Source organism: Erpetoichthys calabaricus, chromosome 4 (assembly GCF_900747795.2).
Source record: "Erpetoichthys calabaricus chromosome 4, fErpCal1.3, whole genome shotgun sequence".
Lineage (NCBI taxonomy): Eukaryota > Metazoa > Chordata > Cladistia > Polypteriformes > Polypteridae > Erpetoichthys > Erpetoichthys calabaricus.
Genome location: NC_041397.2, coordinates 322,739,278 through 322,762,813, shown reverse-complemented (window position 1 = coordinate 322,762,813; position 23,536 = coordinate 322,739,278). Strand labels below are relative to the sequence as shown.

The 23,536-nt window shown below is 43.2% G+C and overlaps 1 protein-coding gene across 1 annotated transcript in view; it reads right to left on the bottom strand.

Annotated features, from left to right (window-relative positions):
• Positions 1-23,536, bottom strand: part of LOC114643530 (protein NLRC5-like) — a 1,801,805-nt gene that overhangs the window by 907,567 nt on the left and 870,702 nt on the right. The window contains exons 17-19 of the mRNA XM_051925774.1: positions 13,631-13,804; positions 10,891-11,067; positions 8,426-8,599 (exon numbers count right to left, since the gene is read on the bottom strand). Of these exons, the coding sequence (XP_051781734.1) occupies positions 8,426-8,599; positions 10,891-11,067; positions 13,631-13,804 (525 nt within the window). The remainder of the gene's footprint in view (positions 1-8,425; positions 8,600-10,890; positions 11,068-13,630; positions 13,805-23,536) is intronic.

Sequence of the window (23,536 nt, the reverse complement as noted above, 5' to 3'; positions counted from 1 at the left end):
TATAAGACGTTCATGTGCTGTGACAACATATTTTTGAAATTTTATTTATATGATATTAACAGGTCTTTAACAGGTCTGGGCCAGGGGGTCTCAGCAGGACCTGCCTGATCAGACTGCGCTGGACGGTGAGTGTCGTGTACACCTAGCAGACCATCGACTGGCTTGGATTATTTGTGATGTCTCCGTCTTTAGATTACTGAGGACTTCAGAACAGCAATGAGAGGAGGAGGAAGGTACAGGAGCGTCACACCGAGAAACAAAGGACAAGATGATGAAGATTATTATTATTATTATTACCACTAAATTTAGGATTCATATTTGAGATAAGACGGAAATCAGCGATGAACTGTTCTGTAGAATGAAGTGACATTTGAATTTGAGATGTTTTTAGTTTAGCGGAGCTCTCGTTATAAACGTAGAGGGTTAGCCGTGTGCTCTTGACTTGGATTACATTGACGTTGTTGTGCTTTGGGGTGAAGCCGAGTGACCTCAGGGATTATAAAGAAATGTGATAATTATTAGAAAATAAAGGCGGACTTTCATTCAGTTTACATAGACATTCATTTTATTATGGGATATATTGTACCAATTTGAAATTGTTACTGTATTCATAATCTATAATAATAAAAGGCAAAGCCCTCACTGACTGACTCACTCACTGACTGACTGACTGACTGACTCATCACTAATTCTCCAACTTCCCGTGTAGGTGGAAGGCTGAAATTTGGCAGGCTCATTCCTTACAGCTTACTTACAAAAGTTAGGCAGGTTTCATTTCGAAATTCAAAGCGTAATGGTCATAACTGGAACATATTTTTTGTCCATACACTGTAATGGAGGAGGCGGAGTCACGTATCGCGTCATCACGCCTCCTACGTAATCACGTGAACTAAAAACAAGGAAGAGATTTACAGCACGAGTCACACGCGGGAACGAAGGTAAATGACGTTAATTTTTGACTGTCTTTTAATACTGTGTAAGCATACATATTAACACGTGCAATTAAACGTGTGCATTTACGGGGTGATTTCTCAGGCTTAAAAGCTCACCTTTTATCAAACGCGGGAACAAAGGTAACTGACGTTGTGCACTGTCTTTTAATACTGTGTAACCATACATATTAACACATGTGCAATTAAACGTGTGCATTTACGGGGTGATTTCTCAGGCTTAAAAGCTCGCCTTTTACTAAAAAGGTAAATGCAAAACTATTTTCAATCAGTTTATTGAAACGCTCCCGTTAAGGATTGCAATAACATATTCGCGAGATAAAACAACGAAGTAGGGGGAAATGGAGGAAGAGCCGGAAACAGCGAAGAGCAAAAAATTAATTAAACAATTGAGAACGGAGTGAGTGAAGCATACAAGCATGTTCATAAGGGAAACAAAGCACGGTGTAAAACGTAAGTTTAAATTAAGTTAATAGAAACGCTCCCGCTGCGGATTGCAATAACATATTCGCGAGATAAAAGTTTAATGAGAAGACACGAGGTATAAACGAACCACACGCCGTAGCGCAACGTTAGGGGCAACAGTTTCAACCATTCTATGATCTGCTTCTCGCAACTGAAAGACGGCACATGGCGGATGTTAGCCGACTTGCTGACCGCAACGTTAGGGGCTTCAACTATGGAGCTGACGCCACATCTCAGTGCCAACACTTTGCAGATTCTACTTAAAAGACACGCCCTCCTCACTGGACAGTTAAAAAGACCAATCAAACTAACGATGACATCAAGTATTACCCAATCAAAAGTAGGAAAGGAGGCATCTTCATAAAATGCGTGTGGGATGATTTGCATGACACGCTGCTTTAAAAAAAAAATGATAAAAAAAATACGGGATAAATCCCGTCCAGTATTGATTCAAAACGGGACGCGCAATTTCATTCTCAAACGCGGCACGATTCCGTATTTTAAAGGACGGGTGGCAACCCTACAGTGCCAGGTAACCACCCATACAATCAGATTGTGATTCAGACTAGGAATGCAATGAATGTAATTACCCCGATCTACATACAAGGCGAAAGTCTTGCAACATTCAAAGATGATGGTTTGGGATAATTAGTACTTATTAAGTACACCATGGCACATAAAAGAGCTTATGAAGCCTTGAACCGAAAAAAGCAAGATCTCATAGATCGTAAAAAAAAAAAAGGAGGTAATGTCGTTTTACTCGCTGTACATTTTAGTCAAACATTACCAGTTATTCCACGAGGGAGACCAGCAGATGAACTCAACGCATGTTTAAAATCCATGCTTCTCCCACGCTCGGTTATATGTCGCGTGTTCTCGGGTAGGTGCACCAAAAAATGTATACATTTAAGCATGTAATGGGCAAACAAAAAATGAGGTATACCCGAAGGCACTGCAGTAGTACTCAATGTAACTTTACTTCTTAAATGTTAATGTTTTACTGTTTAATAATTTATACGCTTCTTATATATTGTTCAAATTCTTTTATCAAAATACCAGTGACAGCGCAATGCACGATAACATGGAGTGAATACACCATAAGCATCTGCCCACGGCCGCCCTGGTGTGCGCAGATAGGAGTTGATTCTAAAATAAAATAAACATAAAAAGAGTAATACAATCATCACCCATAAAGCGGATAGCAGACGTGACGTATTATATGTGTACCACATTTCAAGTCAATAGGTGAAACGGTTTGCAAGCTACAGGTGATTTAAAATTCCTGGACAGACCAACGAAAAGCCACGGTAGCAAATTATAGAAGAAGATTTTACTGTTTAATAATTTATATTTATATGAGATGTGCTTCTTATATATTACTTCATATTCTCATATGATAATGATGTTAGTGTTGTTTATATTGATTTCTATGTTATTGTAAGTGCATCTATGTGTGTATATGTATGTATGTATGTATGTGTATATATATATATATATATATATATATATATATATATATATATAAAAAATATATATATAAAAAATATATGTGTATATGTATATATAATATATCTGTATATGTGTGTATATGTGTGTGTATATGTGTATATGTATATATATATGACAGCAACACTCATAACAATGACAACACAATTACATTGACAATCATGTTACGTTATTTTTAAAATGTTTCCTTTTTTTTTCATAACCTCTTTAACACACTACTTCTCCGCTGCGAAGCGCGGGTATTTTGCTAGTATACACATAATGACGGTAACAGATTACACATAATAAAAGTGTCATTTAAGTTATATTTTTAATGTGCTAATAATTAAACTATAAATTTAGTTTTTTAACTATTTCAAGGACATTTATTATTCACTTAAAATACAATTATAGTAGTCATATAGCAGAAAAAAATGTTTAGTTAATTATAAGTATGTAACAATTAAAGACAATGTACAATTAAAGTTTTTAATGTATTTAATGTAATATTTGACAAATATATCCATCCATCCATCCATTATCCAACCCGCTATATCCTAACTACAGGGTCATGGGGGTCTGCTGGAGCCAATCCCAGCCAGCACAGGGCACAAGGCAGGAAACAAACCCCGGGCAGGGTGCCAGCCCACCGCAGGACACACACACACACACACACAAACAGAACAATTTAGGACCACCAATACACCTCACCTGCATGTCTTTGGACTGTGGGAGGAAACCCACGCAGACATGGTGAGAACATGCAAACTCCACACAGGGAGGACCTGGGCAGTGAACTCAGACGGGTCTCCTAACTGCGAGGCAGCAGCGCTACCCACTGTGCCACCATACCACCTGTAATAATAGTGCACTTGTAATTGATAAAAGTTCATTCTAAATATACTGTAAGATTGTGTGGATTTTTTAGAAGTATATATAAAGCAATACAATTTAATTTTCACTGAAGTACACTTCCAATAGTCCCACTGTAGTACATTTAACACAAATGAAGTTGATATTGTGTACAGTTTAAATACATTTAGCACAGAATGAGTTGCTCCAGCGTCACACATTTAAATCTAAATATCATCAGTCCTGGCCCAAGTTTATTTCTCGTACCTCAGCACACTTGTGTTTATTACACTTCAGAATACAAAGAGCAGTAAAGAGGAGAAGACGACGAGCAGGTAGGGAGGTGAGGGGCTGCGAGGACAGAAAGTGACGGGCGTGGGTGACGTGACACTCCGGTGTGTTTGGTGACTCTCTCAGCTGGTTTGGCGGTTAGGACGTTTGAATCTTCTCAAGTCACTCCATTAAAGGGTCCGTTCTCACAGTTTCTCTTATTTCATATTTTATTAACAGTGAGTCACATTCACAAATCACAGCAGTCACAGTGATGGAGGCAGCAGCTCTTTGTCACCAATAACTGAGGATGTCGTCCATCTTTTTTTTTTTTCTGCAGTTTGCATATCAGGGGAAGGTGGGAGCGGAGGATGCCATCATCTACATGCTACACCGATCCCTCTCTCACTTGGACAGAGGCAGTGGTGCTGTAAGAATTATGTTTCTAGACTTCTTTAGCACCTTCAACACAATCCAACCTCTGCTCCTTAGGGACAAGCTGACAGAGATGGGAGTAGATTCATACCTAGTGGCATGGATTATCTTGAAGACAGACCTCAGTATGTGCGTCTTGGGAATTGTACGTCTGACATTGTGGTCAGCAACACAGGAGCGCTGCAGGGGACTGTACTTTCTCCAGTCCTGTTCAGCCGATATACATCGGACTTCCAATACAACTAGGAGTTCTGCCACATGCAAAAGTTCGCTGATGACACTGCTATCGTGGGCTGCATCAGGAATAGGCAGGAGGAGGAGTATAGGGACCTAATCAATGACTTTGTTAAATGGTGCGACTCAAACCACCTACACCTGAACACCAGCAAAACCAAGGAGCTGGTGGTGGATTTTAGGAGGCTCAGACCCCTCATAGACCCAGTGATCATCAAAGGTGACTGTGTGCAGATGGTGCAGACCTATAAATATCTGGGAGTGCAGCTGGATGATAAATTAGACTGGACTGCCAATACTGATGTTCTGTGTAAGAAAGGACAGAGCCGGTTATACTACCTTAGAAGGCTGGCGTCCTTCAACATCTGCAATAAGATGCTGCAGATGTTCTATCAGACAGTTGTGGCGAGCGCCCTCTTCTACGCAGTGGTGTGCTGGGGAGGCAGCATTAAGAGGAAAGACGCCTCACGCCTGGACAAACTGGTGAGGAAGGCAAGCTCTATTGTTGGCATGGAGCTGGACAGTTTAACATCTGTGGCAGAGCGAAGGGCGCTCAGCAGGCTCCTATCAATTATGGAGAATCCACTGCATCCACTAAATAGTATCATCTCCAGACAGTAGAGCAGCTTCAGCGACAGACTGCTGTCACTGTCCTGCTCCACTGACAGATTGAGGAGATCGTTCCTCCCCCAAACTATGCGACTCTTTAATTCCACCCGGGGGGGGTAAACGTTAACATTATACATTATACAAAGTTATTGTCTGTTTTTCACCTGCATTATTATCATTCTTTAATTTAATATTATTTATTGTATCAGTATGCTGCTGCTGAAGAATGTGAATTTCCCATTGGGATTAATAAAGTATCTATCTATCTATCTATCTATCTATCTATCTATCTATCTATCTATCTATCTATCTATCTATCTATCTATCTATCTATCTATCTATCTATCTATCTATCTATCTATCTATCTATCTATCTATCTATCTATCTATCTATCTATCTTTACGTCTTCACACCGACTCACACGTGTCACTGATCTGCTCAAACCTGAACTGAGGCTCACCGGAGTGAAGGTCTGGTGGTCTTTTTGTCCATGAAGATCTCCTGTCCCCCCAGGACAGACACTGCAGATGATGCCAGTCAAGATGGCACTAATGTCTCCTACAAGATGACTGACCTTAGAAACACAAATGTCTGCCCTTGTCGTGTTGTCCGTCTGCTTTTCTTCTTCATTTTCTGTAAATATGGCCGCCCTCTGCTGTCTCCCATTCCTTGTCTTTTTAATAAGAGACTCTGGGGGTCCGGCTGTCCTGTTGCTGTTAGCTCTGACTGCAGTATTTGACCTAGCTGACCATGACCTCCTCATCGCCCGTCCTGGCTCAGTCACACCTCTCAGGCAGAGGCTTTTAGTCAGGGTGGGCCGCCTCTCCTCCTCATCCTCGGCCCCTCTCTATTCTGTGTCCTATTCTTTATTTCACTGTACATGTTCTTCTTAGTATCCATTTTTAAATAACTTCATATTTCTCTCCACGGCTACACAGATGGCACTCTGACGTATTTTCCACTCATCAGATCCAAACCAGTTCTCTTAACCCTTTACTGGAATGTCCAGAAGACATTAAGACATGGAGGTCACCTCATTCTCTTAGTCTACATGACATACAAACAGACCTTGTGTGTTCTGGACCTTCTGACCTCACTTGTGCTCCTACAGTTCATCTCGGCCCCCTGACCACCGACTGTAAACCCCTGACAGACAATCCTGCTGTGATTTATGATAAACCTCGTCTGTCCTCGTCCCCCTCGTGTCACTGACTGTCCTTCACTTTCTAACTCTCTCCTCCTTGCCCCTCTTGTTCGTCTCTCTGTTTCTTTTCTTCTCTCACACTCTTGTTGCTGTTCCTCTTTTTCTTACCCAGCTGTCCTATAGAAGCCCACCCTCAGGCTGGGGTCCCCCACTTGTTTCCTTTAGACCCTCATCCCACTCCCACTGTAATTTTATTTTCCAGTTTCTTTCTTAATTCCCAGTTCAGTTTATTCCCCTCTGTTTGTCCATCCATTTTCTAAGCCCCCTCAATCCAGTTCAGGTGGTGGTCTCTCAGTGGCCGTCTGTCCACATCAAGTCAGGACCCCACCCTGGACGGTGCCAGTCCATCCCATCTCCACACTCCTCCATGTTCTCCTCGTCTTTTCTTTTATTTCTTTTTAATGGCTCACTTGTTCAGGCCGCTGCTCACTACGAGGACACGACTGGAGGGGACGGTGAAGTGGAGACGACGGAATAAAAAAGAAAATCAAAATCAAAACTGAGCATCATGGGAGTTAAAGTGTCACTAAAGGAGAATCAGCAGGTGTCAGACAGGACTTGGGGGACACGGAGTAGACACGGGTTCAAATGACACAGAGTGACGATGGAAACGAGCGCTGATGGCATCCTGTGATGGACCAGCGTCCTCTCCAGGGTTTGTCCCATCCTCGTCCCCAGTGTTACTACAGCCTCAGGCCCCCTGTCACCCCACAGCTGGACTGTCCACCTCTCTTTGCTCATCGGTGAGACAGGCAACTTGGGGGTCTTTTTACAGGATGACCGCCAATGCTTTACTGCCTCTAGTGGTGAAACTTGGGGGTCTGCAGGTCTGAGTCTGCTTGAGTTTTGTCACCAGTTGAGGGTTTCAAGGTGTTAAAAATAAAAGTGACGTTAAAGGAGGAGCACACAGGCTGAGGGGACACGGAGAGTTTATTAAATGAGGAGCAGAGCTGAGAGGAGAAGAAAAAGAAGAAAGAGGAGAATTTAGGGGAGAGTGGATGGGGGGCTCCGTCACTGACAGGGGGGTCAGTCTGATCACCACTGCTGGTCTTCTCATGTGTAGATAGGCAGCTGACGTTTAGACCCCCTCAGCTCCTCCTCTACTGACCACAGGTTCCTATTCTCACTCTCACTAATCCCGTTATTCATCAGCCTGTGAGAAGACACAAGTGTGAGTTACAAACAGCACGGGGCGCCACACACACACTGCACTGTCACACTGACACGCCCCCTGATGTCACCCAGAATTCCTCTCAGTGTCTGTGCTCATCTAAGTCACATGACATGTGTGTCGGCCTGTCAGTCACTCAGTCCACTGACCGATTAGTCAACATCCTCTGAAGGCCTGCTGGTCGCGTCACATTTCATAAAGAAGGTGGTCTGTCCAGTTGACGTGCTGTTGCCCCCTCTGTCCCCCTACGGTCACTTCCTGTCTGTCTCTCTAGTGCTCCGTCTCTCTTCATTTTCTCTTCTCCTCCTCACTCTCATGTCTTCTCTCATTTCGTCTCCTGCTCGTCTCTCATCCTCCATCTTGTGTCTTCCTCTTGTCCACTGATCCCCCTGTCTGCTGCTCTGCTCTTTCTTGTTTGTTCCAATTGACCCTCAGCCCCCAGAGTGTCATGTCCCCCTCTCCTCCTGTCCACACTGCCTGCTGTCCTGATCCCCCCCGCGTCCTTGTCCCCCTGTCTCTGGCTGGACACTCAACTGCTGTCCATTTCTTCTTCTTCTTGTCCATCTCACACTCCTCCTCCTCCTCGTCTTCCTCTGTCTGTCTCTCCTTTTCTTTGTTGTCCTTCCTGTCTGTCACCTCAGTCAGCTCCACTTGTCACTGTCACTCTGGTCACTCCTTGTGCTGTCATGTGATCAGCCCGCCCATTAATAACACATTCACACCCCCACCCCTGACCCCTCTATACTCACCACAGTGTCTCTAATTTACAGTTGTCACTCCTGAGCCCCCCACTCAGCTGATGAGCCCCTGAATCTCCCAGGTTGTTCTTGTTCAGGTCCAGTTCAGTCAGCTGTGAGTTTGGAGATGAGAGGACCGAGGAGAGAGCTGAGCAGCAGGCCGAGGTGAGACCACAATCAGACAACCTGTGGAGAAGAAGAGAGACGAGTGAGGACAGACAGACAGACAGAAGGACACACAGCACAAGGGCTCAATGACTGCGCCGTCTTCACTGAAATGCACTTTGACCCTGAGACCACCGCTGTCCTTATAAGGTAAGGCGCTATATACCTGACAGTGTCTTCTGCCTTCCTGCCACACTGACTGGTGACAAGTCACTCAAAGTGACATGTGGACACTGGACAGGAATGTGAAGGACATGAGGCTGACAGTGTCCTGCACTCGAGGGTCCAGACAGACTTGTCAAAGCCGATGACAGCAGCGGGACCACCTTGGAGTTGTGTCTGTAACTGAGGACTCAGCACATGGAGGGGCTTTGACTGATTTGCAGGACCCCATCCACAGATTCCTGTTAGACACGCCGGTCACTGCTGGACATCGGAGAGGGCGACACTCGAGTGTCTGTCATGGTGGGCTCTCCTGATGTCAGACCACTTAGACGATGAGGACACTCTGTCTGTCTATTGTGACAAAGACTGGACTGACTGTGTGATCAGTGACATAATGGACAGGGTGGGCAGGACTGACATGTGACACTTCTGACACTCACACGTCACATGCTGACCGGTGCCACTCACCAGCTGACCTCAGTCCACTAAAGGCCTCACTGCTGGTGACCTCAGTTTTCTTATTTCTCTCCTAATTTGTAATAAAGCCAGTGGACGAGCTCTGAATGAACACTCAGCATCCCAAAGTCCAGTCCACCGGACACAGAGGTGGTGTGAGTGGACTGTGAAGTGACCCCCATTACTGCTGACCACTGCTGTCCACTCCCAGCTATCCTCTGACCTGAGCTGCCCATTCAGAGCAAAATGGCAGAGTGACCTGATAGATAGATAGATAGATAGATAGATAGATAGATAGATAGATAGATAGATAGATAGATAGATAGATAGATAGATAGATAGATAGATAGATAGATAGATAGATAGATAGATAGATGTGAAAGGCACTATATAATAGATAGATAGATAGATAGATAGATAGATAGATAGATAGATAGATAGATAGATAGATAGATAGATAGATAGATAGATAGATAGATAGATGTGAAAGGCACTATATGATAGATAGATAGATAGATAGATAGATAGATAGATAGATAGATAGATAGATAGATAGATAGATAGATAGATAGATAGATAGATAGATAGATAGATAGATAGATAGATAGATAGATGTGAAAGGCACTATATAATAGATAGATAGATAGATAGATAGATAGATAGATAGATAGATAGATAGATAGATAGATAGATAGATAGATAGATGTGAAAGGCACTATATGATAGATAGATAGATAGATAGATAGATAGATAGATAGATAGATAGATAGATAGATAGATAGATAGATAGATAGATGTGAAAGGCACTATATAATAGATAGATAGATAGATAGATAGATAGATAGATAGATAGATAGATAGATAGATAGATAGATAGATAGATAGATAGATAGATGTGAAAGGCACCATATAATAGATAGATAGATAGATAGATAGATAGATAGATAGATAGATAGATAGATAGATAGATAGATAGATAGATAGATAGATAGATGTGAAAGGCACTATATGATAGATAGATAGATAGATAGATAGATAGACAGATAGATAGATAGATAGATAGATAGATAGATAGATAGATAGATAGATAGATAGATAGATAGATAGATGTGAAAGGCACTATATAATAGATAGATAGATAGATAGATAGATAGATAGATAGATAGATAGATAGATAGATAGATGTGAAAGGCACTATATAATAGATAGATAGATAGATAGATGTGAAAGGCACTATATGATAGATAGATAGATAGATAGATAGATAGATAGATAGATAGATAGATAGATAGATAGATGTGAAAGGCACTATATAATAGATAGATAGATAGATAGATAGATAGATAGATAGATAGATAGATAGATAGATAGATAGATAGATAGATAGATAGATAGATAGATAGATAGATAGATAGATGTGAAAGGCACTATATAATAGATAGATAGATAGATAGATAGATAGATAGATAGATAGATAGATAGATAGATAGATAGATAGATAGATAGATGTGAAAGGCACTATATAATAGATAGATAGATAGATAGATAGATAGATAGATAGATAGATAGATAGATAGATAGATAGATAGATAGATAGATAGATAGATAGATGTGAAAGGCACTATATCATGTGATCATCCCGCCCATCAATAACACATTCACACCCCCCACCCCTCCCCCTCTTTACTCACCACAGTTTCTTTAATTTACAGTTGTCACTCCTGAGCCCCTCACTCAGCTGACGAGCCCCTGAATCTCCCAGCTTGTTGTTCTTGCTCAGCTCCAGTTCAGTCAGCCGTGAGTTTGGAGACGAGAGGACCAAGGAGAGAGCTGAGCAGCAGGCCGAGGTGAGACCACAAGAGTACAACCTGTGAAGAAGAAGAGAGACGAGTGAGGACAGACAGACAGACAGACAGAAGGACACACAGCACAAGGGCTCAATGACTGCGCCGTCTTCACTGAAATACACTTTGACCCTGAGACCACCGCTGTCCTTATAAGGTAAGGCACTATATACCTGACAGCATCTTCTGCCTTCCTGCCACATTGACTGGTGACAAATCACTCAAAGTGACATGTGGACACTGGACAGGAATGTGAAGGACATGAGGCTGACAGTGTCCTGCACTCGAGGGTCCACACAGACTTGTCAAAGCCGATGACAGCGGAGGGACCACCTTGGATTTGTGTCTGTAACTGAGGACTCAGCACATGGAGGGGCTTTGACTGATTAGCAGGACCCCATCCACAGATTCCTGTTAAACATGCCGGTCACTGCTGGACATTGGAGAGCGCGACATTCGAGTGTCTGTCATGGTGGGCGCTCCTGATGTCAGACCACTTAGACGATGAGGACCCTCTGTCTGTCTATTGTGACAAAGACTGGACTGACTGTGTGATCAGTGACATAATGGACAGGGTGGACAGGACTGACATGTGACACTTCTGACACTCACTTGTCACATGCTGACCGGTGCCACTGACCAGCTGACCTCAGTCCACTAAAGACCTCACTGCTGGTGACCTCAGTTTTCTTATTTCTCTCCTAATTTGTAATAAAGCCAGTGGACGAGCTCTGAATGGACACTCAGCATCCCAAAGTCCAGTCCCCTGGGCACAGAGGTGGTCTGAGTGGACTGTGAAGTGACCCCTATTACTGCTGACCACTGCTGTCCACTCCCAGCTCGCCTCTGACCTGAGCTGCCCATTCAGAGCAAAATGGCAGAGTGACCTGCTAGCATTGCCACCTGCTGGTAGGTGTTAGAAATGACACAATTGACATCTCAGTGACATCAAACCACACGGAGAATTAAAGAATAAAAAGACAAGAAGAACAGCAGCTGGGCCACCAAAAGAGAAAAGAATCAGAAGATCACAAGAAGAACACGTCAGGGGCTCAGAAAAGGACAAGAATCATCAGGAATTCAGCAGTCCGGACCACCAGCATTAACTCACCTGTGAAGATCAGGAAACAAATCAAAAGACCAACAACACATCCCATCATAAACAGACAGAATATGACAGAATATGAAAGAGAACCAAACAATCGTCTCTTCATAGCTCAGTCCTAAATCATAAGCAAATCCTTTTAGTTCTGAAGACACAAGTGAAGCCCCCCATGGCAGCCTGTTTGAGGGGTCCTGCTTCTCGAGGTCCGACCACATAAACCTCACAGTCTGAGGGCCAACGCGATTCTCTCAATGACTTCTTCAGGGCAAACAATAAAACATAACACACGTTACTAAATAAATCCTAAAAACATCACTCTGTGACAATGACAATGACGTGTGTGACATTAAAGAGTATTGGCGTCCACTGCAACTGTCCCCGTGTTTAGGACCCTAGTCATTTGTGTGTCCTCGATGTCACATTAGGATACGCTGGTAAAGGCCGATGTCTGCAGATACTTTGAACATTCAAATGAGGACATGTCCCCTCTTCAAGGTGCCAGCGTTGTAATAAAGGGTGACACCATTGTCATCAATCAAGTGACGATTTGTCTAAGAAACAGGCGAGACTCGAGCTGTGAGGGTAGAATACACGACAATGGGGTCACGTCACAAGTCTGATGTGCAGGACACCAACAGAGGAGCACGAGGACATCAGGAGCAGAAAAGTGACGTCAGAGAGGGGCTGAGCAAATGTCACTTTGTCACTAAGGGTCACAAGGGGGGACAAATGAAATCAGAAACTAATAGAAAGTGCTGGGGATTGTGATGGACATGAGGTCACAGGAGGTGAACTGGACTGTCAAGATAGATAGATAGATAGATAGATAGATAGATAGATAGATAGATAGATAGATAGATAGATAGATAGATAGATAGATAGATAGATAGATAGATAGATAGATAGATAGATAGATAGATGTGAAAGGCACTATATGATAGATAGATAGATAGATAGATAGATAGATAGATAGATAGATAGATAGATAGATAGATAGATAGATAGATAGATAGATAGATAGATAGATAGATAGATAGATAGATAGATAGATAGATAGATGTGAAAGGCACTATATGATAGATAGATAGATAGATAGATAGATAGATAGATAGATAGATAGATAGATAGATAGATAGATAGATAGATAGATAGATAGATAGATAGATAGATAGATAGATAGATGTGAAAGGCACTATATGATAGATAGATAGATAGATAGATAGATAGATAGATAGATAGATAGATAGATAGATAGATAGATAGATAGATAGATAGATAGATAGATAGATAGATAGATAGATAGATGAAAGGCACTATATGGTTGGTAGATAGATAGATAGATAGATAGATAGATAGATAGATAGATAGATAGATAGATAGATAGATAGATAGATAGATAGATGTGAAAGGCACTATATCATGTGATCAGCCCGCCCATCAATAACACATTCACACCCCACACCCCTCCCCCTCTTTACTCACCTCAGTGTCACTAATTTACAGTTGTCACTCCTGAGCCCCTCACTCAGCTGATGAGCCCCTGAATCTTCCAGCTTGTTGTCGTTCAGCCACAGTTCAGTCAGCCGTGAGTTTGGAGACGAGAGGACCAAGGAGAGAGCTGAGCAGCAGGCCGAGGTGAGACCACAAGACCACAACCTGTGGAGAAGAAGAGAGACGAGTGAGGACAGACAGACAGACAGAAGGACACACAGCACAAGGGCTCAATGACTGCGCCGTCTTCAATGCAATGCACTTTGACCCTGAGACCACCGCTGTCCTTATAAGGTAAGGCACTATATACCTGACAGTGTCTTCTGCCTTCCTGCCACACTGACTGGTGACAAGTCACTCAAAGTGACATGTGGACACTGGACAGGAATGTGAAGGACATGAGGCTGACAGTGTCCTGCACTCGAGGGTCCAGACAGACTTGTCAAAGCCGATGACAGCAGCGGGACCACCTTGGATTTGTGTCTGTAACTGAGGACTCAGCACATGGAGGGGCTTTGACTGATTTGCAGGACCCCATCCACAGATTCCTGTTAGACACGCCGGTCACTGCTGGACATCACAGAGGGCGACACTCGAGTGTCTGTCATGGTGGGCTCTCCTGATGTCAGACCACTTAGACGATGAGGACCCTCTGTCTGTGTATGGTGACAAAGACTGGACTGTCTGTGTGATCAGTGACATAATGGACAGGGTGGGCAGCACTGACATGTGACACTTCTGACACTCACACGTCACATGCTGACCGGTACCACTGACCAGCTGACCTCAGTCCACTAAAGGCCTCACTGCTGGTGACCTCAGTTTTCTTATTTCTCTCCTAATTTGTCATAAAGCCAGTAAATGAGCTCTGAATGGACACTCAGCATCCCAAAGTCCAGTCCCCTGGGCACAGAGGTGGTCTGAGTGGACTGTGAAGTGACCCCCATTACTGCTGACCACTGCTGTCCACTCCCAGCTCTCCTCTGACCTGAGCTGCCCATTCAGAGCAAAATGGCAGAGTGACCTGCTAGCATCGCCACCTGCTGGTAGGTGTTAGAAATGACACAATTGACATAATAATAATTCATTACATTTATATAGCGCTTTTCTCAGTACTCAAAGTGCTATCCACACAGGGAGGACCCGGGAAGCGAACCCTCAAACTTCCACAGTCTCCTTACTGCAAAGCAGCAGCACTACCACTGTGCCACCTGTGAGGACATCTCAGTGACATCAAACCACACGGAGAATTAAAGAATAAAAAGACAAGAAGAACAGCAGCTGGGCCACCGAAAGAGAAAAGAATCAGAAGATCACAAGAAGAACACGTCAGGGGCTCAGAAAAGAACGAGAATCATCAGGAATTCAGCAGTCCGGACCACCAGGATTAACTTGCCTGTGAAGATCAGGAAACAAATCAAAAAAAACAACAACACATCCCATAATAAACAGACAGAATATGAGAGAAGGTGAAAGAAAACCAAACAATCGTCTCTTCATAGCTCAGTCCTAAATCACAAGCAAATCCTTTTAGTTCTGAAGACACACGTGAAGCCCCCCATGGCAGTCTGTTTGAGGGGTCCTGCTTCTCGAGGTCCGACCACATAAACCTCACAGTCTGAGGGCCAACGCGATTCTCTCAATGACTTCTTCAGGACAAACAATAAAACATAACACATGTTACTAAATAAATCCTAAAAACGTCAGTCTGTGACAATGACAATGACGTGTGTGACATTAAAGAGTATTGGCGTGCACTGCAGCTGTCCCCGTGTTTAGGACCCCCATCATTTGTGTTCTCGAAGTCACACTAGGATACGCTGGTTAAGTCCGATGTCTGCAGACACTATGGAACATTCAAATGAGGACATGTCCCCTGTTCAAGGTGCCAGCGTTGTAATAAAGGGTGACACCATTGTCATCAATCAAGTGACGATTTGTCTAAGAAACAGGCGCGACTCGAGCTGTGAGGGTAGAATACACGACAATGGGGTCACGTCACACGTCTGATGTGCAGGACACCAACAGAGGAGCACAAGGACATCAGGAGCAGAAAAGTGACGTCAGAGAGGGGCTGAGCAAATGTCACTTTGTCACTAAGGGTCACAAGGTGGGACAACTGAAATCAGAAACTAATAGAAAGTGCTGGGGATTGTGATGGACACTTGAGGTCACAGGAAGAGAACTGAACTATCAAGATAGATAGATAGATAGATAGATAGATAGATAGATAGATAGATAGATAGATAGATAGATAGATAGATAGATAGATAGATAGATAGATAGATAGATAGATAGATAGATAGATATTTAATTTTTAAAGTTACCTTTATTGTAAACATAAGCAGAAACATCAACATAACCACATACACAGTCACTTTACAACAAAGCCACATTCCAGACTAAACAGCAGATCCATACATCAGACCCCCACTACTCCCCCCTTACTCTCCTCCTACTCCACACATTACTAATCACGTGGTATTGATGCCCACCATTTCTTTCTCTTTCTCTTGCCCACCACAGTGAAATCAGAAGTTCATTTTCAGCTCCCCTTCATTGATTGAGCACAGCCCCCCATTCACCCCCCACACATTTTCAGACCCCCCCATTCTATTCATCTGTTTATAAAAAGCAAACTCCAGTCTTATTCTTAATAAACATTCAACTTAAACATCAAACAAATATCCGTCGGTTCTGACCCACATTGCTTATTATTTCGACTTTTTAAAATGGCCAGCTTTGCTTCACCTAACAGAAAGTTGAACAGTTGAATCCTGCATCGAGTTTTCTTATTATATTTACTTCCAAAAATGAACAGGACTTCATTAAAAGTTCTAATCAAATTGGTACACAAAGCTTCAAAGAATCTGAAGAATCCCGCCAGTCGATTACAATACAAAAACAAATGAAAAATCGTTTCTTTTTGTCCACAGAAAATGCAAGAATCATTTTCATCTTCTTTAATAATGTTTAAAAAGGAGTTGGTGGCAATGATCCCATGCCCAATTCTCCACTACACGGCTTGTTCAGTTCCCTCCACGCAGACCCCCTGTGCCCTTCCACTCCCTGCTTCTCCCTCCATGGAGTGTCCAGCACAGACACCAATGCAGAGAAGTGAATCCCCTTAACGCAGTACTCATAAAGCTCTCTCTTGGTCAGAGAATCAAAGCCCACCACTGTTCCTTTAGTGAACTGAACAACTGAATGGTCCTGAAGTAATGAGAGGTCCACAGTGGGGCAAACATCCAACTTATTACCATTGGAGCTGATGGAGTAATTGAGTCAGTGGTGGTCTTTAGCTAGTGCTGAATCGTCCTGTCTGACTTTACTTCAAGAAGAGAAGCCAAGACTTCAGCATCAATGAATAACTTGGTATTGGCATCATAAATCTGTGCCAGTGTCAGTACCTGATGCTTAATAAGAACTGAAACAAAACTCTCACTGTGCAAGAGAGGGCATGAAAAGACAGAGTTAAAAATTAAAGGCTCATTTTGTAGCCAGCCAGTTGTATTAAAATTCCTCCTAAACACCAAGTGCCAAGTTAATAGGACACCTCTGTAAATTTTTGGCAACACAGAAAGGTCCATTTTTGTAGATTTACCACCAAAAGTGCTTCATTAAACCCTAACCCACCCACGTGACGAAGGAAACTCAGTGCTAACTCCCTCCAACTCAGGGAACACGAAACACAGAAAAGCTTCTGTAGGACTTGGAGCCTGATGGCTGCGACTTTTGAGGAGATATCCAGAAGTCCCTGACCACCTTCTTCCAACGGTATAAACAGCACCCTCTGCTTCAGCCAATGCAAGCCGTCCCAGAAGAAATCAACCAAGACTCTTTGGATCTTCTTTAAAAACCCCAGAGGGGGGTCACCACACATGAGTTTGTGCCACAGCATTGAGGACACTAAATGATTGATGATGATCACCCGCCCTCTGTATGACAGTTTTAGTACGATCCACTTCCACTTGTTCAGATGAGAGGTCCCTCCCAATTGCTCTCATCCACCCCTCACTGCCCATGACCACCCCAAGATACCTGAAGCACTTCCTGTTCCACATTAGTCCACCAGGCCAGTCTGGTAGTGGACATCCAGACCAGGAGCCCAGTAAGAAGACGTTACTCTTAGTCCAATTGATTTTTGCTAATGATATGTTCTCAAATATTTGTTGGCAAGAAATTAAAACTTCAATGCCTCCCTTCGATTTGATGAAGACCACAATATCATCAGCATAGGCCAAACATTTGAAATTAACATTTGGGCAGGATGGAAATGTCACCCCCTGTAGTCTCTGCCTCAGCTCGATGGCCAATGCGTAGAGCATGCCGGACAAGGGGCAGCCCTGCCAAATTCCCCTTCTTACTGGAAATGGTGCACTCAGAGTGCCATTAACTTTTAAAATCCCAAAGACATTGGTGTACAGCAGTGTAATCATCTGAACAAAATTATCCCCTAACCCAAAACATTTCAATGTTTTAAACAAAAAACAGTGATCTACTCGGTCAAAAGCTTCCTCCTGGTCAATGGATAAGATTCCTAAATCCATCCCAGAAAGATTCGAGGCTGAAATGATATCCCGCAATATGTCATCATAGATGGTCCTGTCAGGCACACAGTACATCTGACAGGGACTGACAAGGAGGTCCATCACAGTCCTCAGGCGGCTGGCCAGGGCCCTGAAGAAGATCTTATAGTCCATGCACAGCAGACTCATGGGGCGCCAGGTCTTTATTTGGCAAATGTCTCCCTTCTTAGGCAGCAGAGTGACGACTGCTCTTCTGCAGGTCAATGGCAATTCTCCGTCCTGTAAACTCTCTAAGAACACCGCGAACACCTCTTCATCCAGCAGGTACCAGAAATGTTTATAGAATTCAACTGGTATGCCATCGAGTCCTGGTGCCTTTCCAGTATTTAAACCAGTGCATCTGAGAATTCTTTAAAATTGATGTCTGCCTCCAGCTTTAGCTTGACCGTGTCTATGAGTTTGGGTAATCTGTACAAATAGTCCAACATGGCCGCATCATCAATTAAACTATCCTTAAATAAATCTGAGTAAAAAGACACCGCAAAGTTCCTGATCTCCTTTGTGGTGTGCAGCCCGTGACCTTCAACGTCCTGCAGCGTGTGGATCACTTTACTCTCGGCCTCTGTCTTTTTTGTCGGTGCGTCCAGATGATTTAAAGTTTGAAAACGCGAGCGCACCAAGGCACCTGGAGCTCCAGGAGTTCAGAAAGGGATTATTTTTTGGACTTTAAAACAGCAAGCGTATCTTCACTAAAGCAGTCCTGTAAGATGCTGTGCAGATTTGTGATGTCCTCCTCCAAGCTCTTCATTTCGTAAAGACAACGCCTGGTCACTTGCTGAGTGTACTGTTGGCAGAAGGCTTTTATCTGCACCTTCGACACATCCCACCACTGTTGAAGACATGGGAATCTGGACTTGGTTTGTGTCCATTGCTGCCAGAAAAACTCCAAACACTTCATGAAATGAGAATCCTCTAACAAGGAGACATTAAAGTGCCAAAGAGATTTATGAGAAATTTTTTACAAAGACAGAGACATTCATTTCCAGCAGAGAGCGATCCGAGAAACCACCTGGGTAGATATAAGCTTTAGTGATCATGTTCAGCAGGTGCCTCAGACAGTAGAAACGGTCCAAACGCGCCATCAAAATGTACCCACCGCCCCCCCTTTACCCAGGTGTACTGCCTATCTGAAGGAAATTTACTTCTCCAGATGTCCACCAGGTCCGAGTGCACTAATAAGTAGAGTAAAGCTTGGACAGACGCTGGATGAGGCTCAGCACCATTATGGTCCAGTAGGTTATTCTCGGTACAACTGAAATCTCCTCCGACTAACAGGATCTCCCCATTAACAAAAGTCTCCAGCACCTTCCTCAGAGCTTTAAAGAAACAAAGTCTCTCTCCTCCATTTGTTGGAGCGTAAGTGTTAATAAACATCAGATCTTGGTTCTTGTCCTTCACCTGAACTACCAAAAGGTGCCCAGCCACCACCTCACTAATGTTAGTGATTTGTAAATTTGCAGTTTTTGAGATTAGTATGGCCACCCCAGCACTGACATGTGAGCCATGACTCAGGACAGCCTGACCCCCCCACTCACACAACCAGTCCGGATAATTTCTAACATCAGAGTGAGTCTCCTGTAAGAAAGTGACCTGAAGAGCCTTTTGGTTCAAACAGAGCGGCTCTCTTTGCAGTCGCCCTACGGCCATTCACATTTAAACTCCCAATGTGTAAAGACTGCATTGATGAGACACAAATGGGAGTGAACAGCACTGCACATGACAACCACAAATAAAGAAGATTCAAGAACATATCCATTATTTCTGAAAAATGAACTTTCGCACCCTGCTAATAACATTTTTAAGCCTGGTTGTTTCCTTCTGGTCCATTCCCAGACACATCACCCTCTGAGTGGACACCACAAACAATGGAAGGTCAGGGAAGTGATCCTCTACTCCAATACCCCTCTTGCCTTCGATGAAGTCTAAAAACTTCCTAATACTCGCAGTGTTATACCCGCCTCCGAGTCTGTATTGGGACGAGGTCGTACTCCTGTATCATGTATCATGTATCATGTAAAATGTATCATGTATCATAAAGTAGTTTTTATTCCTGAGCTTTCAACCCCTGCCAGGGGTCTTCATCAGAGGATAATGCTTAGACTTGCAAGAATCAAAGGCAATATATAGCAAAACATTATGTGGATGGGGGGTGGCTAAATCAGTGTGATGGGGGGGGGTATTGGGTGTACAGTTTATTTATTATGAACATGTTCTTCTTAAGTTTACATATGCTGGATTTACGTCCAAGTGTCTGTTGATGGCGTTCTCATTTGATAGTCAAGATTCGGCCAGCTCTCTGCCACTTTTAGTACTGGCCTTAAATTTGACTTGTCCCAGTTAAATGTATGTCCTGTTGATTTAGTATGCGTGTAGATCAATGAAAGTGAGTCCTTTCTTCTGACGGCGTTGCGATGTTCCTCTAAACGTGTTGCGATTCTTTTGAAGTTTGTCCTATGTATACTGCTGAGCAAGAACTGCGTGGAATACTATAAACTGCGTTTCGTGTTTCTGCTATCGATTTCTTGTTTTTAGCATTAAAGAGGACCATGCGCAGATTGTTGGTGGGTTTGTGTGCTATTCTGACGCCTGACTTGGCCAGGATGCCCGCTGTACCTTCTGACACATTGTGGTGATAAGGGAGTGAGTGCCAGGTGAGGTGGGGGTTCTGATTCAGTTCAATTGTTTGCTGAGTTTTTTGGCGTCTTCTTTGTAAGCTCCGATTAATGAATGTTTTTGAGTATCCGTTTGAAGTGAAAAGATGGAAGAGATAGCGTCTCTCGTTCATTTTTGTTTCCTTCCTATTACAGTGGGTGTGGACTCTTCTGAATAGAGTTTTAACACAGCTCTATTTATGAGATACCGGGTGGTTGCTGGTGAAGTGTAATATCTTGTTTGATATTCTATATGTTCTATTTACTGTGTTATATGTTGTTTTTATACTGTTTGCTACGATATCACTGTTTCTGTCCCTTCTCATAAATATTCCTTTTCTTCCTCAGGTTCATTATTACTGCTATAATTACTGCATTAATGTTCAATATGTCTGTCAGCCAGTCAGTCATTGTCCAACCTGCTATATCTAAACACAGGGTCACGGGGGTCTGCTGGAGCCAATCCCAGCCAGCACAGAGCACAAGGCAGGAACAAATCCCCGGCAGCATGCCAGCCCACCGCAGGACACACACATACACCAAGCACACACTAGGGACATGTTAGGATCTCCAATGCACCTAACCTGCATGTCTTTGGACTGTGGGAAGAAACCGGAGCACCCGAAGGAAACCCACGCAAACACGAGGAAAACATGCAAACACCACGCAGGGAGGAGCCGGGAAATTAACCCGGGTCTCCTTACTGTGAGGCAGCAGTGTGATCAAGATGTATCTAATGAAAATATGTGTCTTGTTTCATGTGTATGATGAAATGGTAGATCTAGCTAACGTAGAGGGTTTCATTAGTTGTATTAGCTATATTATGTTACAATAGGTAAACTGCAGGTCTTGTACTTTAAACGATAGGTGATATACGTGTATCAAGTCTTATTTGCGCTTGCTTCGAGATAAATGATTAGTATGGGCTGCTCTTACGGTAAACAAGAATAAATGTTTCTGGCAAAGACAGATTTTTTTTGAAATTACTATAAATATGGATAGCTGCCTGCTGTTTGTTTCCAGTGCATTAGTAGATCTTCATGTCGGCGTCTGTATCAATCGATGAAGAGTCTACAGCGTCGTCATTAACAAGGCTAACATGGGGTGAAGTAATTGACAGTGCTGATAAAAGTAAACACACGACATATCTCAGTGACATTTGGCTTTACCTCCCCTTCATCATCTCACGTGCACTTTTAAACAAGCTTCAAGGTGTCGTTTTGAAACATTTGTGCGTCAAAAGCTCAGCGTCTCATTTCCAATGCACGTGATGATGTGGATGTGTAGCGCCAGTTCGTATCAGTATAGTTATTGCAAATTTTAGTGACAGTTAGTGATGGACCAATCGCATTTCCACGAGGTACAGTCTAGTTTGGTTGAAGAGTTTAATTCAAATACTGATATATGCTGGTTTTACATTGGAATTAGAATATGAATGTACATTATGCAGATTAAATTCCCGATTAGAAGTCTAACACCAACCAGGTTTTCAAGGAGCATTGCCGCATAATCGGAACTATCAATCAAACGCATCAGGCAACGGCAATCTGCAATCCCCAGACAGATGCTGACCAGGTTTGTTATTGAACACGAGACCTGGCGCTGTCCGACTGGCGTAATTGTTCAAGCCACCGTTACGCATACATTTACTTCTAAACAACGGTAATCCGTGCTGGTGCCTAATGTAACTAGTCAACGTTGATCCGATTACTGCAGAATAATTACTTGCTAAGCGTATGTCGATTTACAATGCTTGACATTATTGCCAATTATAATTTTTGACTTCAAAGATGTATATCACAACTTCATAGAGCATTGTGGACGAATACCGAATGTCTAAGAGTTTACTGTTAAAATGTGCTGTTAATACAAATGGCCAGGAGGTGTCCCTAGAGAGGTGAGTGTCAAATGCTTCGAAGCTTCGATACGATTTCCGACACAATTGCTTCAAACGTGTTGATGCTTCATGAGGCTTCACTCCGCCCATCACTAGCCTTTGCACGCCACAAGGTAATGCAAATTTTCACACGGCCCACCGGATGCTCCGACATGAGTTTAAAGGTCAGGATCTGGCCTGAGTCGGGCCCCACCTGTTGCCTAGGAGCTGAGAATCGCTCCCCTCCTTCCCCCATACCCTGAGCCTGTTCACACCTGTTGTCTCTGTGCTGTAAAACGCACCCCCACCTCCCTTAGCTTCAGGCGGCCGGAGCTGCTGGCGATGTGTTTTGGAAAGCGTGGCTTTGCCAAAGATTGTTTTAAAGCGCCTTTCTCTTTTCCCAGAATGACTGCACGTTGTAGGCATTCTAACTTTTAGACCATGAAACGCCTGCTTCCACAATAGGTTCCCTTAGGGCCCTCTGATCTATGTGTGGGAAATACTTTTTATACACCCGAGGATAGCTTTTTAGACGTCATTTAAAAGGGTGCGGTTGCCTATTATTTAACTGTGTGATTTTTTAGAAGGCTTAGATAGATACTTTATTATTCCCAAGGGGAAATTCACGTTATGTCGAACTAGTTATCTCGTGTTTTACCTAGATAAGTGAAACATACTCCGTGCGTCTCATGGACCGACGAGAAACGCGCTCCATTCACTTTGGGATTATCAGAGTACACTTGTAACATTTAGAAATCTAAACGCAATGTGAAACCTTAGG